Here is a 22523-nt window from a genome sequence, read left to right on the forward strand (position 1 = left end):
TTAATTAACTTGAAGAGTATTTATACTTCGGGTCCCTGAATTCAACCACCATTTATTTTTGAGGTCAACATGGACCAAAAGTTCAACATCGGCCGAATTTCTAAAATTGTCAATTTTTATCCGATCCACTTGAAATTTGAACAGGATTTGCATATTTGGTCACTGAATTCAACTAGCCAATTATTTTTGAGCTCAACAATGGCCAAAGGTCAACAACTAAGGTGGAATTTCTAAAATCCTCAATTTTCATCCGATTGACTTAAAATTTGAAAAGGATTTATATTTCAGGTCAATGAATTCAACCAGTCAATTATTTTTTTATGGTCAGATTTGTTTTGGGTATTTCACAAGTATCATGCTCTGCACAATGTCTGTCTTGTCTGTTTGTTACTAGATTTCGTAAGTATATTGATGACTTCCTTCCACTGTTTGTGTGTTTGTTTGTGTTTTTTTTTGTTTGTGTGTGTTTGTTTGTAGGCACGATAACTTGAGAACGGAAGAAGCTTCCAATGTCAAATCACACCACGTGATTCAGGAGGGTGATGGCTCGCGCTGATTAGATTTTGGTCACAATTGGTCAAAGGTCAAGGTCACAGTGAGGTCAAACATCCAAAAAATGATAACTCGAGAACGGAAGAAGCTTCCAATGTCAAATTAAACCACGTGATTCAGGAGGGTGGTGGCTAGCGCTGATTCGATTTTGGTCAAAATCGGTCAAAGGTCAAGGTCACGGTGAGGTCAAACATCCAAAATATTTGATTTTTGATGGTTTGGTACAGAATCATCGTAGAAACTTCTGGTTTGTGTTTAGAGGTTTGTGTTTAGAGGTTTAGAGGTAAAATATCTAGAGGTATGCACACACACATTATGTTTATAGCTGGGCCGACATTCGGTCATCCCAGTGTTTCACATGCGGCGCGCGGCATCAATGTGTGTGCTCTATCCGTTTTAAATGCCGAGCATTAAGCAAGGAAGCAGCACGTACCATTTCAAAAGTTTTTGGTATGATTCGACTGGGGTTCACACCGACCTCCCAGACTGAGCAGATGCCATTACTCCACCAAATCCTTGGAACATTAAGTTAGTGATTTTTATTATTATTATTATTTTTGAAGGAACATTTTCATTGAGCAAGGCATGCACCAAGGGTTGGCCCATCCAGCTGGTACAGTGAAATGGCTGCTGAAATCGGTCCAAAGGAAGAAGGTGATATGTATGTTAAGGTGATATGTATGCCAACAAACGGTAGCTGGGAAGATGTTACATCTCAATAAGCAACAGAAGCTTATTGCAGAGCCATGTGTGAAGCCACAGTCATTCCAGTGTCTCGGATGGCTGTCACACAGAACTGGTTTAAATGAAACCAGTGATTTAATCACCAAGGTAAGCATCTCAAATGGTAGAGAAAGTAACCATGGAGAGCTTATCGGTGAAGGTGAGTACAGAATATCTCTGTGCATGGTGAAATGGGGCTGGCAGTGTGGCCTCGAGGTATGCATACTCGTCTCTAAGCTATCTTACCGAGGTTTGAATCTCGACCCAGCTATAAACTGTCACCCCAGTGTTTCACAGGCAGGGTGATTCATTAACGTGTGCCTTCCTGTGGATGGATGTTAAACTAGGAGTGCTGTCTGCCAGCGTTAGTTGGTGGATGTTAAAGATCCCATGGTGTTCCTTTGTGAAGAGTTGGTAAACTATTGCCGGTACCTTGGTCAAATTACAAATTCCTACCCAAACTTTAGTGGAACGTCAGGCCGGGCCATTCGGTTCATGAAGGACTTGAGCTAAACTTCTCCCTGGCCAACCCCGCAAGAATGTGATTATTGAATCTCGGTAAATAAGAAGAAGTTGGCTGACGTCCAAGCAGATGGAAGATGTCCTCAGGCAAATTATAGGGTGAATAGAGCAGAATGTTTGCGAAGTACAACATGTTGTCTTCTGATTCAATCCTTCAGTGAAGTAGCGGCTAAAAATGCTTTATATATGTTGTGGGAATGCCTTAGAGGGGGTAACTACTGTATGCATAGTGTAGTGATAGTTTTTCCCATCGTGCCTGTATTGGGATTGGTGTGAGATAATTAAAATGGCTTACTGACTCCATACATGGCTAACTGACTTCCTCTACTCTTGTAGCGAACATGTGGCTCTCAATGCAATCCTTTCATCTTCAATCCCTTCAATCAAGGCTGGAGTGCCCCATGTCAATGTTCTGGACCCAGTCATAGTCCTGATCATCATCATTGATCTCTCTGACTCTGGAAAATCCCCTTTATATATTTGCTGACATTCAGATAGGCAGGCTGCAGTCTCTTCCATCTCTTCAGACCTTGACAAAATCACGAGATGGTCAAACACTTGGAATATGTCTCTCAATCCTGACAAATCGAACACTCTTACTCTCTGAAAGGACCGTCTGGAAACATCCCCCCTCCCCCGCCCCTCCTATCTACTTTCTTAACAATCTTCCTGGGGAAGTGCAGTCACTCAAACTCCTGGGTCTCGTAATCAGCCATGATCTTTCTTGAGAAAACCACATTTCAAAGTTGGCCTTCAAAGCCAGTCTGTCTGGGCATCTTCTGTTGTACAAGGTCCTACCTTGGCACACCTGAACTCCTATATACCGACAAAGTTTTCATCCATAGCTTGATGGAGTGCTGCTCTCCATTCTGGGCTGGCTCCCTTGCCTCACATATTGCTCAGCTTGATGCGGTGGAAAGCAATGCCTTTAAGATCATTGGAATCCTCCGCACTGAGGCCGAGTCTACATGGGCCTATCAATTTCCCATCGCAGACAGGTTGATGGTCTCTCTGTCTTTTACTGCCTCTTCAATAATCTTGCACCCTCTGCTCTTTCCATACTTTGTCCCCCCAACTCCCAGGTTTCTGCAGGGTGCACACAGTCCTTCATCAACCCCTTCTGGTGAAAGTACCTAAATCCACCTCCATTGCCCCTTGTGCTGTCTCCAGGTCTTCCGGAAGAAATATTTTCCAGGCAAGGCCGTGTTTCCACCTGGACTGGGCCGTGTCCCGTCAAGGCGCAGCCATCGGTGTTTTCAGTCTTGTCTGATTTTCTGGTCAATCAACCGAGTTGAGAATGGGGCCCATTATGTGCTCAGATAATTATTAATGATCTGCCATTTGTCCGTTGACTCGAGTGTGCGTATTGGTTTTGGGGGTTGGATAAATTGCGTTGTTTCCTTGTATTCCCACCCTATTTGCTTTAAATATAAATCACCTGGTCTCCGAGTGAATCCAGTGGCCTGATCGTGAATTATATTGGCTCGGACATCCGTTAAAAGATGGATCAGGTTCGGGCGATTCGCGGCCAGCACGAAAGTGCCCTGCGTCTGGCGGGGAATCCGCTCGTTTTGCAATTTGGTTGGTTAGCGTGAGGGAGTAGCAGCACGTCGCTCAGCTGGCTCAAACGTTCCACTGAAACGTGGTAGCATGGGGAACAGGCCCATGACCCTACTTGGAGCGTCAGAACCGGTGGACCATTGTGACTACTTTGATAGTGGTTTGTCACGATTCGGACCACACACCTGGCCCGGCCTGACAATGGTAACAATATAAAGTATATCTGTACTCTATAACAATCGATAATCCTGAAAATGTATTTTTGATTTGTTATTACGACCTTGCTGATATAATACAATATAATATATACTATTATACAATATAGCATGTTATGTTGTGTAAATATTTTGTACTTTTTTTGCGTTGCGTTTTAAAAGGGTTATTGTTTTGGTACGAGACCAAATCTGGGGAACTTAACACAACTTCACCTCTGAAGGTGATTCACATCAATGAATTATGTGACTGATTACCAAAAGTACTTGGCCAGTAAAATATTTTGCACAGTTATTGACTCGCACGCATTTCTGATTTCTCAGAGGGTTTCAGGGTCACGAACACTTTTGTCCCCGATGTTCCTCGATATATCGGGTCTAATGTTGCACCATTCCTCCTCCAGAGCCAGTGCCAGGTCAGTCGTCGACCGTGCTCGGTTTACTCCAAAGTGATTGTAATAATAATAATAATAATAATAATCATAATGTGGAGCTTGGATGTTTCGAGTCTCATGTCCTTATGCACCAAAATACAGCCCAACCCCTTTGCACATGTGTTGGGTGTTCCTAATTGGTTGAACATTGTATCTGAGCCTTTGTTTTCGAATTGAAACTCCGGATGAGTATTTATTTCACCGATTTAAATTCATATTGTGGATAACAGTCTTGGTTATTGCTCGTATATTGTATATTGTAGTTGGATTTGACGTATATTGTATATTGTATAACGTATATTGTCGTTGGATTTGATTGTGAATTTGGTCCGATTGTTGCATCATGATTGAGATTCGTTCAGGGTGCCGACGATCGCTCGCCTACTCTTGAAAGATGCCGTGGGCTGATGTCCACTGATGACCAGTGCCGATAGACGTGTCATCTTGCTTTGGGCCCATCCAAGGGATGGCGCACACCATTGTTGCTCTTGTACAGATTTTAACCACAATCCCAATGGAATCCATCCTCTGGGAAGGTAGCATCATTGGCTGAGGGCGCAACTGTGTCACTGATGCAGTGCCCCAATTCCCAGTACACTGGTACTCATTTCCTTGACCTCGGAAGGATGACAGGCTGAGTCAACCCCCACCTGGTGTTAATTCAGCGGCTGATAGGGGCTCGAACTCAAGACCCTAAGATCCCAAAGCCAGCCACCCAAACCGCTAAGGCAATACCGAGCTTAATGGAATCCATTAAATTGAATGGAGTGCAAATCTCCGCGAGGCTGGACAGCATACGTTTTGTATCCCGCTGATGGGTTGGATCCTCATTCGAACCTGAACCGAAATCGACTCGGCTTGATCGTGTCACCTACCCAACTCGTCCACCAAATTTCATCCGAATCCATCAACAACCTTTTGAGACTTCCTGCTCACTCACAGACGGGGTAAAAACATAACCTCCATCCACCTTTGGTGGCAGAGGTAACTAGAGTAAAAGTATTTGGCGTGCTACAAACCATTCAATAATATCAAACGATGGATTTGTATCGAGAATTGTAGTCATTTGCAGTCCCTTTCTTGGCATTGGCTTTCCTAGAAACGGATCTCACCAACACGAGGACTCTGGAGATGTCATTTGTTGAGCATTGAACCAACAAGCATATTCCTTTACAACTCTTTCTTGGAACTGCAGACGAAAATACACCTTTCCGTGTTTGAAAGAGCACGGCTCATCGTGTGCAGGGTGAACCTTGCGTGATGATCGAATGCTCACCTTAGTTTGATTGCCAGCTTTAAGGTGTTTATCAAGACCGTCCACTCATTGTGATCGAGCGCTTTGCAGGCTCCCGTCGCGCGTTCCTCTGTTCGTGGTGTACAAAATGAAATTGCAGTGCTTCAGAAAACAGATGTTGGGGGAGGGGGCAGGACCAATCATCAAACTTCATTGATTTTGTTTTCATGAAGGAAGCCTGACTTTCTGCAGAGGATGTGCTTGCAACGACGCGTATATATATATATATATATATATATATATATATATATATATATATATATATATATATATATATATATATATATATATATATATATATATATATATATATATATATATATATATATATATATATATATATATATATATATATATATATATATATATATATATATATATATATATATATATCCGACCCGATGTACCATATTCTGTGTTATCGAGCATTGGCTCTGCCAAATCAGTTTCTTGGCCAGGAATCATCCTGGGTGGCTTGCCATCCCTTTCCCAGCAGTAGTTGGGGCAGGAATTTAATTTGTTCAGGGTGCTGTGGATAGCTCGGCTACTCTTGGCGAAGGACAATGTGTGATCATTAACTTCCACCAATTGATGCCGGCAGGAGCGATGTCATTTTGATATCCATCTGAGGGACAGCACACACATTGATGAATCATTCTGCTTGTGAAACACCGTGATGACAGGGTCAGGATTCAAACCCAAGTTGGATGGCTTCGAGGTGAGTGTACGTCCAGTACCGATAGAAAGTCGACACCCCACTTTCAAAATTTTCACCTTTTGTTTGCCGTATATCCTGGAATCAAATTACATTAAATCGGACTTTTCCCGCCTTTATTTACACACCGTAACCCACGACTTCCAAGTGAAAAAGAAATTCTAAAAATTTCTGAAAATTTATTAAGAATACTAAACTAGAATATCTTGGTTGGATAAGTGTCCACCCCTCCTGAGTTAATACCTGGTAGAAGCACCTTTGACAGCAATTACAGCTGTGAATCTGTTGGGATAGGTCTCTACCAACTTTGCACACCTTGATTGGACAATATTTGCCCATTCTTCTGTACAAAACTGTTCAAGCTCAGTCAAGTTGCGTGGAGAGCGTTGATGGACAGCAATCATCAGGTCATGGGACAGATTTTCGATTGGATTTTGGTCGGGGCTCTTACTGGGCCACTCAAGGATATTTATCTTTTTGTTCCTTAGCCACTCCAGTTTAGCTTTGACTGTGTGCGTCGGGTCATTGTCATGCTGAAAGATGAACTTCCGTCCCAATTTCAGCTTTTTTGCAGAGGGCAGCAGGTTTTCCTCTCGGATTTTTCTGTATTTTGCTTCGTCCATTTTCCCTACCACACTGGCAAGTGTCCCAGTCCCTGATGATAAGAAACATCCCCATAACATGATGTTGTCACCACCATGGTTCACAGTAGGGATGGTGTTCTTTGGGTGATGTGCTGTGATGGATTTGTGCCAAACGTAATGTTTTGCATTTTGGCCAAAAAGTTCCATCCTGGTTTTGTCACGTGGCTTCAGAATCTCCAGAATGGATTTTTTGCATACCTCAAACGGGACTCAAGGTGGGTGTTTTTTGAGTAATGGCTTTCTTCTTGCCAGACATGTGGAGTGCTGTGATCACACAGTGATCAGTCTTTGTCATGAAGGTACATAGCTCTTTCAAAGTTTCCATTGGCCTCTTGGTGGTCTCTCTGAGCAGTCTCCTCCTTGCTTGATCATCCAGTTTGGAGGGACGGTCTGATCTCGGCAGGGTCTTGGTGGTACCATACGCCTTCCACTTCTTGATTGTCTTGACTGTGCTCCAAGGGATATTTAAGGCCTTTAAAATAATTTTGTACCCATCCCCTGCTCTGTGCCTTTCCACAACTTCATCCCAGAGGTCTTTTTAAAAGCTCCTTGGTGCTCATGGTTTAGTCTTTGCTGTAAATTTTATTCTGAAATAATCAGAATCACTTCAATTTAACACAGGTGGAGGCCAATTAACTTGGTGTGTGATTTACACCTGAGCTAATTTATAATTGCGATTATAAGGGGGGGGGGGGGTGGACACTTGTGCAACCAAGATAGTCTAGTTTTGTAGGCATTGTACCTCTCGGCCATCCTGTCGGCCCGTGTGCATGTGCTTGTACACTTGTAGCCAAAGAAAGCTGCTTAAAGCAACCAATAAAAGCTACACAAGCGAAGCCCTTTGCTGTTTCAAACCTTACCTGGGTTCTTCTTCAGCTACAGCTATTCATGACCAATACATACGTGAGAATCCCAATGCTGCACACCCACCTCAGCCGCCGAACTGGTTTCTTTACTTGTTGGTGAGTCATCAGCGACAGCGTAGACAGAAGCGGTCACCACCAAGGCTTCCAAGCAAGGACCACGTGTAATGCCGATAGCAGTTAACATACAAATATCAAGACCCAATCACATCTCTCACCCATAATTGGAGGGAATAACCAATCAGATCTCACCTCATCAATTACCCATGGTGGGTAGGATTTCTATAAATTATCCCCCATGCTCTTCCAGCCAAAGAAAGCTGCATAAAGCAACCAAGAAAAGTTGTCCAATGATGGGATGCCGGTCTACAGTGTGTGTATATATATGTATATATATATATATATATATATATATATATATATATATATATATATATATATATATATATATATATATATATATATATATATATATATATATATATATATATATATATATATATATATATATATATATATATATATATATATATATATCTTGTATCTATATATAAATGTAAGTTGTCTGAATGGGGTAAACGTCATAACCACTAACCATAGCATTTACAATGCAGAATGATGCCTCATGCAAATATTCTTGGGTCCAGACGGTGCATGTGGGGGTTTACAAATATTGATAGTTACATTCATTTCCTTTACGCACGTGGTGTATATGCTCAGTCGTTGGTTTGCACACGTACTTGGAGTTAAAAAAAAAAGAGGAAAAAATGCATATCTAATATATAAAGCTCATTCTAACCACCCACTCACTCACTCACTCACTGATATTAATGTTCCTTCCACGTGGTGTAGAAAGCTGAAATTTTGCGTGCCGATGGACATTGAAGCCGATGCACCTTAAAAATCACACAATCATTGGAATGGAAAGCATCTGTAAATGAAAATATATTGATGAAAATATATTAATGAAAAACTAGATGTTATTCATAGAATACATACATACCCTGCATAGTCGTCAGAAGGACTTTGTGCAAGCCAACTCTTGTTTTTTGTTTTTTTATAAGGTTAAATTTTTTTTTAATCCAATATGGCTGCCAGACCATGTAACCGATGACCTCAACTTTATCAAACCATATTTCCCATGGGTAGTTGATCATTTAGTTAAATTTTTCTTTGATCAGTTGAGCGGTTTCTCCTTCAAAGATTTTCAAAGATTTTCTCTTGGATCCAATATGGCTGCCAAGCCACGTGACACATGACCATCATTTTTATGAAAATCCTGTTCAAATTTAATGTCAACCATATGAAAATTGACAATTTTAGAAATCTGGCCAATGTTGACCTCAAAAATAATTGGTAGTTGAAATCGATGACCAAAATGTGCAAATCCTCTTCAAATTTCAAATCAATCGGATTAAAATTGACAATTTTAGAAATTTTGGCCAATGTTGAACTCTTTTTTTTGTCCTATCGAAACGGAAGACCAAGCAGGAACCTGAAGAAGTAAAGAGCAAAGATGGAGTCGTCAGGAGGAACCTGGATAGGATTCAGGTTTCAGCTGCTACTCCACAACCCTCAAGCACATCCAGGTGCAACCAAGTGAGCGTTCCAGAAATATTCTGCAAGAATTCACTTCTGAGATAGATAGTAAAATAGATGAAAGAAAAGAAATAGCAATAATTAGAATGAATAAAGAGAATCGTGGAAAGAAAAAAAAAATTGGGAAAAAATGTAAAACGAACAAAGAACAAAGATGGTGGGAAGAACCCGGACATATAGATATCAGTAGTTACCCCCCAGGCTCAAACGCAGCAACATGTACAAGCTACCCTTGTTGACCTCATAATTTGTCATTGAATTCAGTGAGCTGATATGCAAATCCAGATAGGCGGCTCCGTTTGATGTTTAACTGATGTTGACCATGTAATCTTTGTCTGTTTGACAGAGTCGCCAGGCTGAAGCCTCTGGGTTAGAGGTGACGCTTTGGTGTCGGACTATGTCCAATGGAGATGGGGGGGTGGGGGGTTGGGGGGTTATCGTCACACTCCACATGTTTCGATATATATATGTATATATATATATATATATATATATATATATATATATGTATATATATATGTATATATATGTATATATATATATATATATATATATATATATACACATTATACTTGTGGGGATCAATTGAAATTCCACATAATGTAAAATATGACTTCAATCCTGAACTCTCCCCACTCCCCCTTTCCCTACCCCCTCAAAAACCACAAGTCCTCAACCTCCGCCTCCCAACCCGAAGGCATCAATCCTCTCCCCACTCAAAGCGTTTCAACTCCCTCCCCACCTGTCATGCTTGTTTGTCCAACTCGCAATCAGAGATATGCGGAAAAATCTGTGACCATGAGCAGGTCTTAGCACATCATGATCGCCTGTCCAACTCGCAATCCCCTGAGATACACAGAAAAGATGTGACAACAAATGACCCGAGACCAATGATCTTACTTCCTGATGCAAGTATGCACAGACGGTTAAAAGGAAAACATGACCTCGCACAAAGGCCTTTTATTGGGACATGGGTTTAAGCCCTGCCTGAGAGAATGCCAATCGACCTATCCACCCCACCAACTTCAAGCCTTCAAACCCCTTCCCACCCATCCCAACTGATAATCCCTTGAGATATGTGAAAATGTATGTCTGTGACCATGAGATCATGAGCATGTCATCCTGAAATATCGAACATGTGACCATGAGCCTGTTATGGTCGCCTTTCCTGCTCACAATTCTGTGAGATATGTGGAATCGATGTGTGACCATGAATATGTCATGGCCCGTCACGGTCGCCTGTCCAACTCGCAATCCCATGAGATATGCATAAGAGATGGTTGACCAAGGGCAGGTCATGGCTTCTTTTGCTCGCCTGTCCAACTCGCAATCCCATGAGATACACAAAAATGATGGAACAATAAACGACTCAAAACCAATTATCTTCTTCCCGATGCTGATAACTCCACTGAAGTTACATTCTGCCGCTGCTTCTTGATCCGAGGTGTGCTTGGCGAAGCATTCACAGGTCTCTTCACACATTATGCATGATGTGGGATTTATATAAAGAAATATGTAATCCAAATTGCGTATGTTCCGCTTTCCATAATGGCCGCTCACTCTCATGGACTCGTCGTCTTCCACCAAGACCCCCACGGTGTGTTGCCGAGGGATATTGCACATGTGCAGTGGAGTGAAAACCGTCTCTGTTACTCGGCCGAAGTAATTTGTGGTTTCACTGTTTTCCTTCCGATTGCATTTTGCAAATATCGAATATTTTGAAGTGAAAATTCAAAAAACTAAATGATGACCTCAGACAAATTTCTAATGACTTGGGTTTGATATCTGCTTGAGAGAATGCCATGCAGTTATTTGGGCGCTGCAGAAGTTAACAGGTCGCTGTCTCGATCACCGAGGCCAAGCATCGCGATTGCGAATTCGACTGCTCCGAGATGTCTTTGGGTCTGCAGAGCAGGGAGCACCAAAATGGTGGCCATAAAATTTTTCATTTGGATGGAATTGTGGGTGGGTGGAGTCAGGCCAGCTGTCCAACCAATCGGTGGGAAGGATTGTTGCGCGCGCACACACACACACACACACACACACACACACACACACACACACACACACACACACACACACACACACACACACACACACACACACACACACACACACACACACACACACACACACACACACACACACACACACACACACACACACACACACTAATTGATCACAAATTTGTGAAGGACCTCAATGAAATGATAATCACTTATAACGCTTTTATATTTAGTCCTTGTGTATTCTTTGATTTAGCATCTGCTTTGAGCAAAGCGAGCAGAATGCCACGGAGTCTGCACATTCGCCATTCATCTGTTTAACCTGCGTTAGATTGTCGACCTCAACTATATATCGTCACCCTGATGTGCTGCAGGCAGAGAGGGCGGTGCATCTCCGGGTGCACCATCCGTCGGCGGAATGTGAACCTGAGGACTCGTGTGCTGGCATGGATTGTTGGTGGATGTTTACGATGTCACGTCCTCTTTTGAGAAGGAATGGGCAAGTTTTCGCCATCATGATGAGCAAATTGCCATCATAAGCACCCCCAGTTGAATGTCAGGCCAGGCCCCATCCCATTCATGAAAGAATCTCAATGCACTCCGAGTCGCCAACCCCTAACTTGCAATGTGATGTGGTGTCAGATAAAAACTCGTATGAGGACTGGCATTGTGTACAATTCTACATTTATTTGTAGAAAAAGGATATCCTCTTATGTTGCAACAATTAAAAAAAATAATAATACCAAAGGTCCACCTCCCAGTCCTTCACCCTCACCTCACCCCTCTTCCTTGTGATGCAAGAAACCCCTTCCCTCATTTACGAGCAAATACTCCTTGCTGAATTATTGTTTGGTTTTGTTTCATTCCGTCGTCGGTGCAGTGAGCCACCTCTCCAAATGCAAAGGGTGCCATGGCTTTGTCATGGAGATCCTTGGATCCTGCAAAGTGCTCAAACAAGGCCATATTCTGTGTTGCTCTAATGTGGCCATGTTAATTTCACCGCTCTACAGCTGGCCGCGGATGCTCTCGTGAACGGAGAGCCGAGCAATGTTTCGTCGACGCAGTCGCTCGATAATGTCGAAAACATCTTTACAACCTGCTGCATGTAAAACATTCAGTTGCTTTGATTGTGGATATGTTCTTATCTGTTTATTGAATTCTTTGTGAGCACAAGTCTGGTAGAAAGTGGACAGTTGATGTGCCACGTACGTATTTCGTTTTTACCCACACGATGCAGTTTGCTTGACCTGATGGCTTGTTGCCCACGGTCTGTGTTCTTGCTATGACAGCTCCATTTTTCTTCTCCAGATCGGGCCTCAGACTTACTTCTTGACCTCATAATTGAGCGGGTACTTCACCGCGTAACTGTTTTGTGCCACGAGCTGTTTTTGTGAGCGGTGAGCATCCAATAGAAGATGATTTTAAACGATCGGTTTAAAATGTGAACAGTTTTTGGCAAATATAGATGTGGTTGGATGATATCCACTGATAATCATTGATAACACTGAACAACAAATTAAAAAAAATTTTTTTTACTGGAGATGTGTAAAGTGATTAAGACTAATTTGGGTACGCTGATTTCAAAAATCATAACCGTTTTGCTGTATCACGTCAGGATTTTCAGGAACAGAAATATTCCCATTGCCTAGAAGTCAGGATTTCAATGAAATTTACATATGTCTTTAACATGTCTATTTCGTACAATTGTTGTTAACTTGTGTTATATTTCTTTATTTCAGATAAAGATGAGTAGGCGTTCCTGTACCAATCATCCTGACAACTTCTGTTATGTCTGTGGTCGGTATACCAAAAAAGATCAACAGCGAAGTATATCTACAGCAGTGAAAATGAAGGCCGCCTACTTTCACTACTTCGGGTGTAAGGTGGGGGACCAAGAACAGAGCTGGGCACCACACATCTGCTGCACAAGCTGTCACACAACCTTGACCCAGTGGTTGGTGGGCAAGCGCGCGAGCATGCCATTTGCGGTGCCCATGATATGGCGTGAGCCGCAGAATCATCATGATGATTGTTATTTCTGCTGCACAAGCATCGCCGGCTTCAACAAGAAGAATAAAGGTCACATCAAGTACGCTGACTGCGTCTCTGCTCGTAAACCTGTGCCTCATGATGACGAGAACCCCGTTCCAACACCTCCAGCTGATCAGAACATAGCTGTAAGCAGTGGTGAAGAGGATGGTGATGATGAACCTTTTGAACCCGACACTCAAGAATCACACCTTCTGAACCAGGGAGACTTAAATGCTCTTGTAAGAGATCTCTCGCTGTCAAAGGCGAAGGCAGAGCTGCTTGGATCAAGGCTGCAGCAGTGGAATCTACTTGAACCTAACACCAAGATATCCTTGTTCAGAGCACGTCACAGAGACATGGCTGAGTTCTTTGAGATGGAAGACACGATGACATTCTGCAGTGACATCAACGGTCTGTTGAAAGAACTTGGGTGTGATCACGATCCTGCAGACTGGCGCCTCTTCATCGACTCGGGGAAGAACAGCTTGAAGGCTGTTTTGCTCCACAATGGCAACGAGAAACCATCAGTCCCACTGGCTCACGCGTTCGGCATGACAGAGACCTATGAGACTATGCGGCAGCTGCTTGATTCCATCAAGTACAATGACTTCAACTGGCACATCTGCGGAGACTTGAAAGTGGTGGCGCTGTTGTTAGGGCTGCAGTCAGGCTACACGAAATACATGTGCTTCCTTTGTCTCTGGGATAGCAGAGACGACAAGTAAAGAATCACTGGACGAAGAAAGATTGGGAAGAGCGAAAAGAGCATGTACCTGGTCGATACAACGTGAAGCATGTCGCCCTTGTCGACCCAGCCAAGGTTTTCCTTCCACCACTCCACATAAAGCTCGGCTTGATGAAAAGTTTTGTACGGGCAATGGATCTGAATGGGCGTGGGTTTTTATACCTCAAGGAAAAGTTTGGCAACACCTTGGCGGAGGCCAAGATCAAGGCTGGTGTCTTTGTTGGACCGCAAATCCGACAGATTATGAAGGACGAAACTTTTCCGACAACTCTAAACCCCAAAGAGCTGGCAGCGTGGAGGAGCTTCAAAGCTGTGACGGACAACTTCTTGGGGAACGAGCGCACGGACAACTATGAAGAAATAGTGCAGCAGCTGCTGGAGTCCTTCAGGAAACTTGGCTCCAGGATGTCCCTGAAAATCCATTTCCTACACCAGCACCTGAACTTCTTCCCTGACAACTTGGGAGCAGTCTCGGACGAGCACGGCGAGCGATTCCACCAAGAGATTTCACTCATGGAGACGCGTTACCAAGGGTGGCACAACCCGAACATGATGGGCGATTTCTGCTGGTTCCTGCATCGTGAAACTGACACAGAGCAGCACAAACGCAAAGCCAAATGCCGAAAGCATTTTTAATTACATTCTAGTGGAGTTTTTCTGTAATTTCTATAATTTTGAAGCATTCATGATTAAATAAATGAATAAATGAATTTTTGTAAATTTCATAGAAATATTCCCATTGCCTAGAAGTCAGGATTTCAGTTACTGAAAATCCTGACGTGAAACAGCAAAACGGTTATGATTTTTGAAATCAGCGTACCCAACTTAGTCTAAATCACTTTACACATCTCCAGTAAAAAATTTTTGTTGTTCAGTGTAATCCATGGTATATGTGGTACGACAGGTCAGAAGCAAATGGTATACAGTATGGTTGGCGAAAAAAAGCGGTATCTCGGTGGTGCTGAGTGGTTCAGCATAAAAACAATTAATTTATGGCATGTGACTGGTACTTGTTTTCTGTGGTCACTCGCAGTAGGTTAACGCGACGGTTCACCGATATCCGTTTGATTGATCACAAATTATTGGATCCGATCAATCGATCACGGTGATGGATTGTTAGTGTCGCACGTTTATGTGCGAGCAAACTAACGTATCATCGAGGAGTCGAATGGACTTGTGAATTAATCCATCCATTTCTTAAAGGCAGCAACGTGTTGCCCCGTGGGAATCTGCGGGTCCTTTCGGCATTTGTTTAATTTCTGGATGGTGGTGCTTCGCTGAAACGGGTTCTTAGAGCACTCTACACATTGGAAGGATGTTGCATTGAGTATATGACGGACTACTCCGCTGTGTTACCATGATGAATTGGCTGTGCCTGGGGTGAATGTGTGGAGAGAGTGAAAGCGGAGATGACAGGTGGGTGGGTAATTGTGAAGAGGAAGAGCAGGAGAGGATGCCGACGGAGATGAGAAAATAATGCCTTCCTGATGGAGCATGAAAACATGAATGATAATAATTGGAATGCAGTTGCGCCATTTGGTATTGAGGAATGCGTGAATCCTCCAGCCAGCAAAAAGCAGGTGTAAGAATTTGTAGCTTGAGGGAGCACAGGAGGGGTGAGTCACAAAACCCACCATGCCTTCACCAAGAAGGAAGCATTAATTAGGGTGATGATCTGTAATGAGAGGTGCTTGCGGAGCCGTGGGATGGGAAGTCACTCAGATGGTTGACGTGGAAAGGTGGTAACTTAATAAAGGTGCAAAGGGAAAACCGAAACCTTGTCGCTGCATTTATCCTTTCATTTTAACAGTTATTCCTTTTTTTTTCCTTAAATTTAGTAAAGGCTCGTATCTCGGTGTCTGAAAACCTTCGAGCTGTCTTGTCTGGGTTTGATTCCCGACTGGAATCTAAACTACTGTCGATCGGTGTTTCGCACGTAAGGCGAGTTATCAATGTGTGCGCCGTCCATCCTATGGGCCTCAAACCAGCAGCACGTTTGCTGGCATTTGTTGGTGTATGTTAAAGATCCCATGATGTCGTGCACACAGAGTAGGTGAGGAGGAATCACCGACACACTGGAGAGATTACAAACTCCTGCTGTAACATACTTGAGTCGAAGACTTGGTCCTAAATTTCCTCGGCTGACCGCACCAGAAGGTGGGTGGGAATATTTGTCGCCGCGGAAGAACCACGAAGAGTAACAATGTATGTGTATGTCTGGGGCAAATATACATCACGGGTTTTCACTTTGTCTTGTCAATTTGTATGCTGAACCCAGCGTGCACCACTTCACCGATGCACTACTGGCCACGGTGTCTGCACCGAGGATTGCTGCACCTGGTTAGCTTTGTACTCGCTCACCGGCAATGGCCAACAACGTAGAATGACGTTTTCATGGAAAACCGAGACTCGTGGAACGACAAGGTAGAAATCAAGAAGATAATTTGATTCATAATGCGAAAAAAAAATGTTCTGATAAAGGTCCTTGTTGTGATGTTTGCCTCGGCTCGTGCTTTTGTTTCCACTTTTACCCCAAAAATAGCAACTCGCATGTATCGTGATTTCATACTCGTTCTACAACAGTTGACGATATTAGATTAGCATTCCACTCGGGATCCGAGTCCAAGACATGTGCGTTGAATCCAGGTGTGCTCGTTTATCAAGCAATAAAGCGTCCGTGCCAGGTGGGCTCATCTGCACAAAAGACGTCTTAATTGGACTTCAAGAAGATAGTCGTATCAAAGGGGGATAGAAGCTGAACTGAAATGTGCTAATGAGATGTGAGATATTCAAAAGAATCTGTTATTTTGATACGTCGTGCATGACAAACACTGTGTATTCGCTTGTCGCATGCAACACTCTGGCTTTTCTCATAATCGTGGCATGATTTTTTTTTTTTCCCCTTGTGCGGTTCCGATGAAATATTTTGATGCGGTTGCTGCTCATTTGCATCCACAGCACTGATCGAGTCTGCGTTGTCGGTGCCCGGGCATGCATTCCAACATGTCCGTTTTGTGAGTGTATTTTGGAGTGTTCGTCTGTATTAGATGTTGGCTCTTCCAGGTCCTGACGTCATTTGTCACCTTGGTTCCCCATTCATTTCACAGATAGAATAAATATGATTAGCTCTCCAGCTTCTGTTGATCCAAGTCTGTGATCGTGTCGTTTGATGTGCCAACAGTCTTGACACACGGCATGAGATTTGCGACAGATCGGGTAGTCGAAGAACTCGGACCCGTGACGTCAATCTCGTATTCACAAGATTTCATTGCATCGGTTACTTGTCTAAAAAAAAAAAAAAAATGTTGTGGCTTGTGATGACTTGTTGTCAAGACCAACAGTGTATTCCTTTGCCATCTTGACCTCTTCTCAAAAAGTGACCCTGAAACGAATTAATTTATTCTTTGTGTGTTTTTCTTTCTTTTACAGACGTCTGATGCCAAGCTGCGATGGTCAATACAATGTATGAAGACCCGCCAAGTGAGGCCAGCATCCAGATTCCCAATCCGCGACTCGAGTGACCGCAATAAATCTTCAGCAATATTGGGCCATCTACCTCACTCCTTTTGCACGTCTTGCATACCAACCTCACTGGTTTCGTCTTTTTCTATCGTGCTTGCTTCGTGAGCGAAACTGATAAAAGTGAGCAAAGTTTAAATTTTGAGAATAGAAGAAAAAAAAAATTGAAGGAAAAATTGTCGAAAAGCTCGAGGCCTTGCTCGTCAGTCACCACCATCAAGCCTTCGGGTGTGACGCCGTCTTGAAATAGTGTCCGCTGGTGCTGGCGAGTAGCTGCAGCTGCAGCTACCAGACTCACGATCATGGCTGCTTCACCACCAGGAAAATTTCAACCCAGGGCTTCGACTAGAAGTTCTAAACATGTTGAAGACTTTGGTGTGGACCTTATGGAACTTAGGTCATTCATGGAGCTGCGCGGAGCGGAGGCAATACACAAGGTCACCGAATGTTACGGTGATGTGCACGGTCTCTGTCGCCAACTTCAATCCTCACCTGTGGATGGTAAGGGCATTCATTGTTCGATCAAAGTATGGTGGTCAGTATAAACTGCGATGACATTTACAAGTATCACACAAAGGCCATTAAAGGAAGTTGACTTGCAAGTTTATTTTTTTATTTATTTATTTTGTGCCGTGTAATCTTCATTTTGGCCGATGTGGATGCCTCGTGATTAAAATTTTCCCTTAATTTTTCAAACCAACTGCTCATTTGATTTGGCATCGGCACAAGCAGAAACTGGATGGTGGGAAAGGGGTTGCGGAAGACAAAACATAATGTTCCCTTTCCACAGGTTAAGTCCCTGTCACACCTTGACGATTTAGCCAACGTTTGCCTGATGTATGCAAAATTGGGCTAAAACGCCGGCACACGTCGAATACGTGATGGGAAAGTTTTGCATACGTTAAGAGCACGCTGGCATACGTTGTAGTTCGCCGAGCTGTTCGACAAATTTTCCATGCTTGAAATTTCCCGACGTATGCCAGCGTATGACTCACACGTTCCGCATAACGCTGGCCATAAGTTGTAGGCACGTTACGCGATCGTTGACACACGTTACTTGTAAGTTACTCATAAGTTGAAACGCGTCGAGGTAATGGTTTGCGTCAGTGTTCCAGACTCCCTGTTTTTTTTGGGGAGTTTTTTTTTTCTTCGGTATGACGGTGATGTTGACACTTCGATTTCTAGTGCGGTTATGATTTAAATCGTTGAGCGGCAGCTTATTAATTGTATTATATTATAACCGCACTCGAAATCGAAGTGTCAACATCACCGTCATACCGAAGAAAAAAAAAAAAAAACCAGGGAGTCTGGAACACTGACGCAAACCATTACCTCGACGTGTTTCAACTTATAAGTAACTTACAAGTAACGTGTGTCAACGATCGCGTAACGTGCCTACAACTTATGCCAGCGTATGCGGAATGTGTGTCATACGTCGGGAAATTTTCAACATGCTGAAAATTTCTCGACGTACTCGGCGTACAATGACGTATGCCAGTGCACTATGACGTATGCCAGCGTGCTTCAGTGTGCTCTTAATGTATACAAAACTTACCCATAACGTATTCGACGTGTGCCAGCTTCGTTCAGCAAATTTTTCATACGTCGGCATACGCTGGCTGAAATGTCAAGGTGTCACAGCGGCTTCACACTTCAATGTCTTGTGCGGTTATGATTTGAATCGTCGAGCCGCAGCCTATGAATAGCCTACGCCACGTGATCGTCGGCGATACGCTGCCGCGCGCTATGCATAAGTTAGACTATCGTTGGGCATAGGTTGTGAACGCCGACAACACGCTCAGCATTCATTGGTATAAGTTATCTATATGTGATTAAAACGTTCTGTGTATGTTACAAATACGTTATGCATACGTCAAACACGTTATTATACGCCCAAAACTTAAAAAAAAACATCAATAGTTCAGCGTACGCCAGCGTTTTACATACATTTTGAGACCTTGCCATACGCTGGCTAAAACGTCAAGGTGTGACAGCCCCTTCAGGCTCATGCCTTTTACCATGACAAACAGGTACTCTTGTTACGTACCATTCACATGCAGATTGCGATGATGTCTCATTTCCTGGCACTGGTTGACATTTCATGGTCTATTTAATTTGCTTAGGCTGTTTGTAGATAACATTTACATGACTTCGAGTTGGAAATTCTTCTTTTTCTTCTTTGTTGTTATTCACCTCACCACAACGAGGATTACATCATCCTTGTTTGCCAGAATCGGGACATTAATACTGTTAGCAGCCCGTCCGCCCGTGCAGCGGGAGATGGAGCTTTGCAATCGTCTGTCTGTCTGGGCCGTAATCTTTTTACCATGTGAGCTTTAGTCATCAAATTTTAAACAAACCTTTATTATTAGAATATGGAGAAGACTAATGAATAATTGGGTCACAGAGAAGAGAAGAGGAGAGAAGAGAAGAGAAGAGATAGATGAATGGAACCTGCTGGAACACCTGCAAACTTTGATATCCCAGTTCCAGAGAATTTATGGGAACGTGAACCAAAAGCAATCACTGAAGACATGGAAGTTCCGCTCACGTTCGACCTTATGATCCCATCGTGCATGAACATCGAAGACAAAGCATTGCGACCAGATATCACACTTGGGTACAAAAAAAGAGGAGGCATTGCTAATTGAGGTGGTAATTCCGGTGATGTTGGACTAACAATGTAGAAATCAAGAAAATGACAAAATACCAAGACCTCAAGAATGAAGTGAAAAGATCCTGGAAGCTGAAGAATGCCAACGTTGTTCTGGTGATGGTTGAAGCTCTGGGAATGATGACGAAGAATCTCACAGGGATATTAAAAACCATCCCTGGGAATATGACTACATATTAACTACAGTTGGAAGCTGTCCAGGGCTCAGTGCCGATCATGAAGAGAGCCCTCGGCACAAAACTTTGAGAACAGAAAACTTCACGGCTTGGTCCATGAATCGTGACCCCTTACCAAAATGAAGGTGGATACATTGAGCCTGCCCTTCGAGGTCTCCATTCCACATTCTGAAACCCACATATGTAGCTACCAATCAACAACAACAACACACACACACACACACACACACACACACACACACACACACACACACACACACACACACACACACACACACACACACACACACACACACACACACACACACACACACACACACACACCCATCCTCGTGCCAATTTCCGTTATGGGAATACAGTTTCTATACATACGCGCACGTGCAAATGTACACACGCATGAAGTAAATAAAAATGACAAACACAAAGATTTACCTTTAAACAGAGTTCTTTGAAAGATGAATTAAAGTGGGAAATTAGCAAAATTCAATTCAAAAATATATCAAGGCCCAGAACACAAAATGTCGGTTTATACTGTATGCCTTCACAGCGAGAACAAACATGGCAAACACGAGGTCGGATGGACCTTGTTGTCTTTTTACATGTGTCGATGTTCAAGTGAGGGGTGTGTTATAAAAGGAGATCACACACAAATGTTAAACAAACCGATGTCCTGTAAAAATATAATTTCACATTTTCAGTGGATGAGGCTCGTCCCGAGGCACCCACCGCACGGCACCGTGGGGCCCAACAAAGGCGGAAACGTATGCCCAATCGATGTTCGATTTGAAACTCAGGAACGTTTTTTACCGAAACAAACAACCAAGCAGCTTGGAGAGCACTCGACAGGTGGCTTAAGTACTCAAGCAAGCATTCCAATGAAATGGTTGATTAGGAACAGCAAGCTTGGCAAGAGATGAGGATCACCTATCCGTTGTACTAATCACAGACCTCCTGGAGACGCTGAAATGTCAAATATGTCCGAATTGGACAAATGAACACTTTCTTTTTCTTTTTGTTTTAGCAGTCGGAATTGCTGCCAAGTTCAATTCTGGAGCTTAAATGTTGTAATTCAGATTCGTTTAAGAGATTCTCGAGGTTATGGCATGTGTGGAAATGAAATAAAGCCACGAACGCTGGCGTCTCCGGGAGTTTATAAGCAGTGCAATATACCCAGCAATTTGTAGCTCTGATGATCAGGCGTTCGATAATATGAGTGAGGAAAGTTATTTTTAAAAAAACAATCATTAAGAAATCATTGCGTCCTGTTCCAAGTCGAGGCATGGTGGAGCAGGCCAAAATACATCGCGGCTTCAGAGCCCAGCGAGGTAACCCAGGATGTACCTTAAGACCCCATAGAGCGAGGTGGCCGAGGATGTGCCTAATAAAGGATATTAAATAAGGCCCTTAATTGTCTTCAAAAGGTGTGTTTTAATTAACCCAAACACCCAATTTTTCATTCATGCACTTTGTTGGAGTTCCTTAGTATGTATGCAAAGTTTTTCAGGCTGCGGGGTTTTATGGTTTTTGAGTTATGGAGGAGACACACACACATATACACACTGACATTTATTAGTATAGATTGTAGCCTGGTGTTGGCTCAGTGGTTAGGGTGGCAGCTTGGGATCCTAGGGTCCTGAGTTCAAGCCCCGTCGGCCGCTGAATTAATACATCAGGGGGTTGACTCAGCCTGTCATCCTTCCGAGGTCGGAGAAATGAGTACCAGTTCCAGTGTGTGTACTGGTGGAGGGGCACTGCATCAGCGACAGTCGTGCTATAAGAAATGATAGCTGGGAGTATTACTGGGAATGATGCCGCTGGGAGAATGACCCCGGCAGCGAAGCTGCTGCCATACGACCACCACCAGTGTCGATTCAGCTTCAGTGTGTCTGTCCAGGCCATAACTTTTTTTAAACATTGAGCTTTTGTCATCAAATTTTCCACAAACCATTATTTTCAGAATCTGGAGAAGACTAATTAATACACCACCTTTTTTGTTGAATTTTTTTTTTTAGCTGTTGTTTTCGTTAAGGTTAGTTTGAGTCCAAAGTGGATGCGGATGGGCTTTCCACTTTGGAATGCTTTCTCGTATTGGTTTTGTGTTGTAACGTTTTGTTCTTGAGTTTGTTTTAGATTAAAAATTTAATAACACGACGCATTTGTTCTGTATTATTGTTGATTTCTACCCCCCCCCCCCTTCAAAAAATATTAATTAATTGTTGACCCATTAACTTGATTTTTCTTGAAACAAAGGCCC

At 43.0% G+C, this 22523-nt stretch overlaps 1 protein-coding gene across 6 annotated transcripts in view; it reads left to right on the top strand.

Moving 5' to 3' along the window:
- Nucleotides 1-22523, top strand: part of LOC147019174 (plasma membrane calcium-transporting ATPase 2-like) — a 206655-nt gene that overhangs the window by 63850 nt on the left and 120282 nt on the right. For 5 of the 6 annotated variants that reach the window (XM_085899502.1, XM_085899506.1, XM_085899501.1 and 2 more), the window contains one exon: nucleotides 17330-17920. In XM_085899502.1, the coding sequence (XP_085755628.1) occupies nucleotides 17722-17920 (199 nt within the window). In that variant the 5' untranslated portion in view covers nucleotides 17330-17721. Of the gene's footprint in view, nucleotides 1-12442; nucleotides 12522-17329; nucleotides 17921-22523 lie in introns of those variants that run through there. The other variant, XM_085899505.1, reaches the window with a different exon arrangement.

The sequence above is a fragment of the Eptatretus burgeri genome, chromosome 10 (genome assembly GCF_056783735.1).
Source record: "Eptatretus burgeri isolate ZD-2024b chromosome 10, Ebu_testis_v1, whole genome shotgun sequence".
NCBI lineage: Eukaryota > Metazoa > Chordata > Myxini > Myxiniformes > Myxinidae > Eptatretus > Eptatretus burgeri.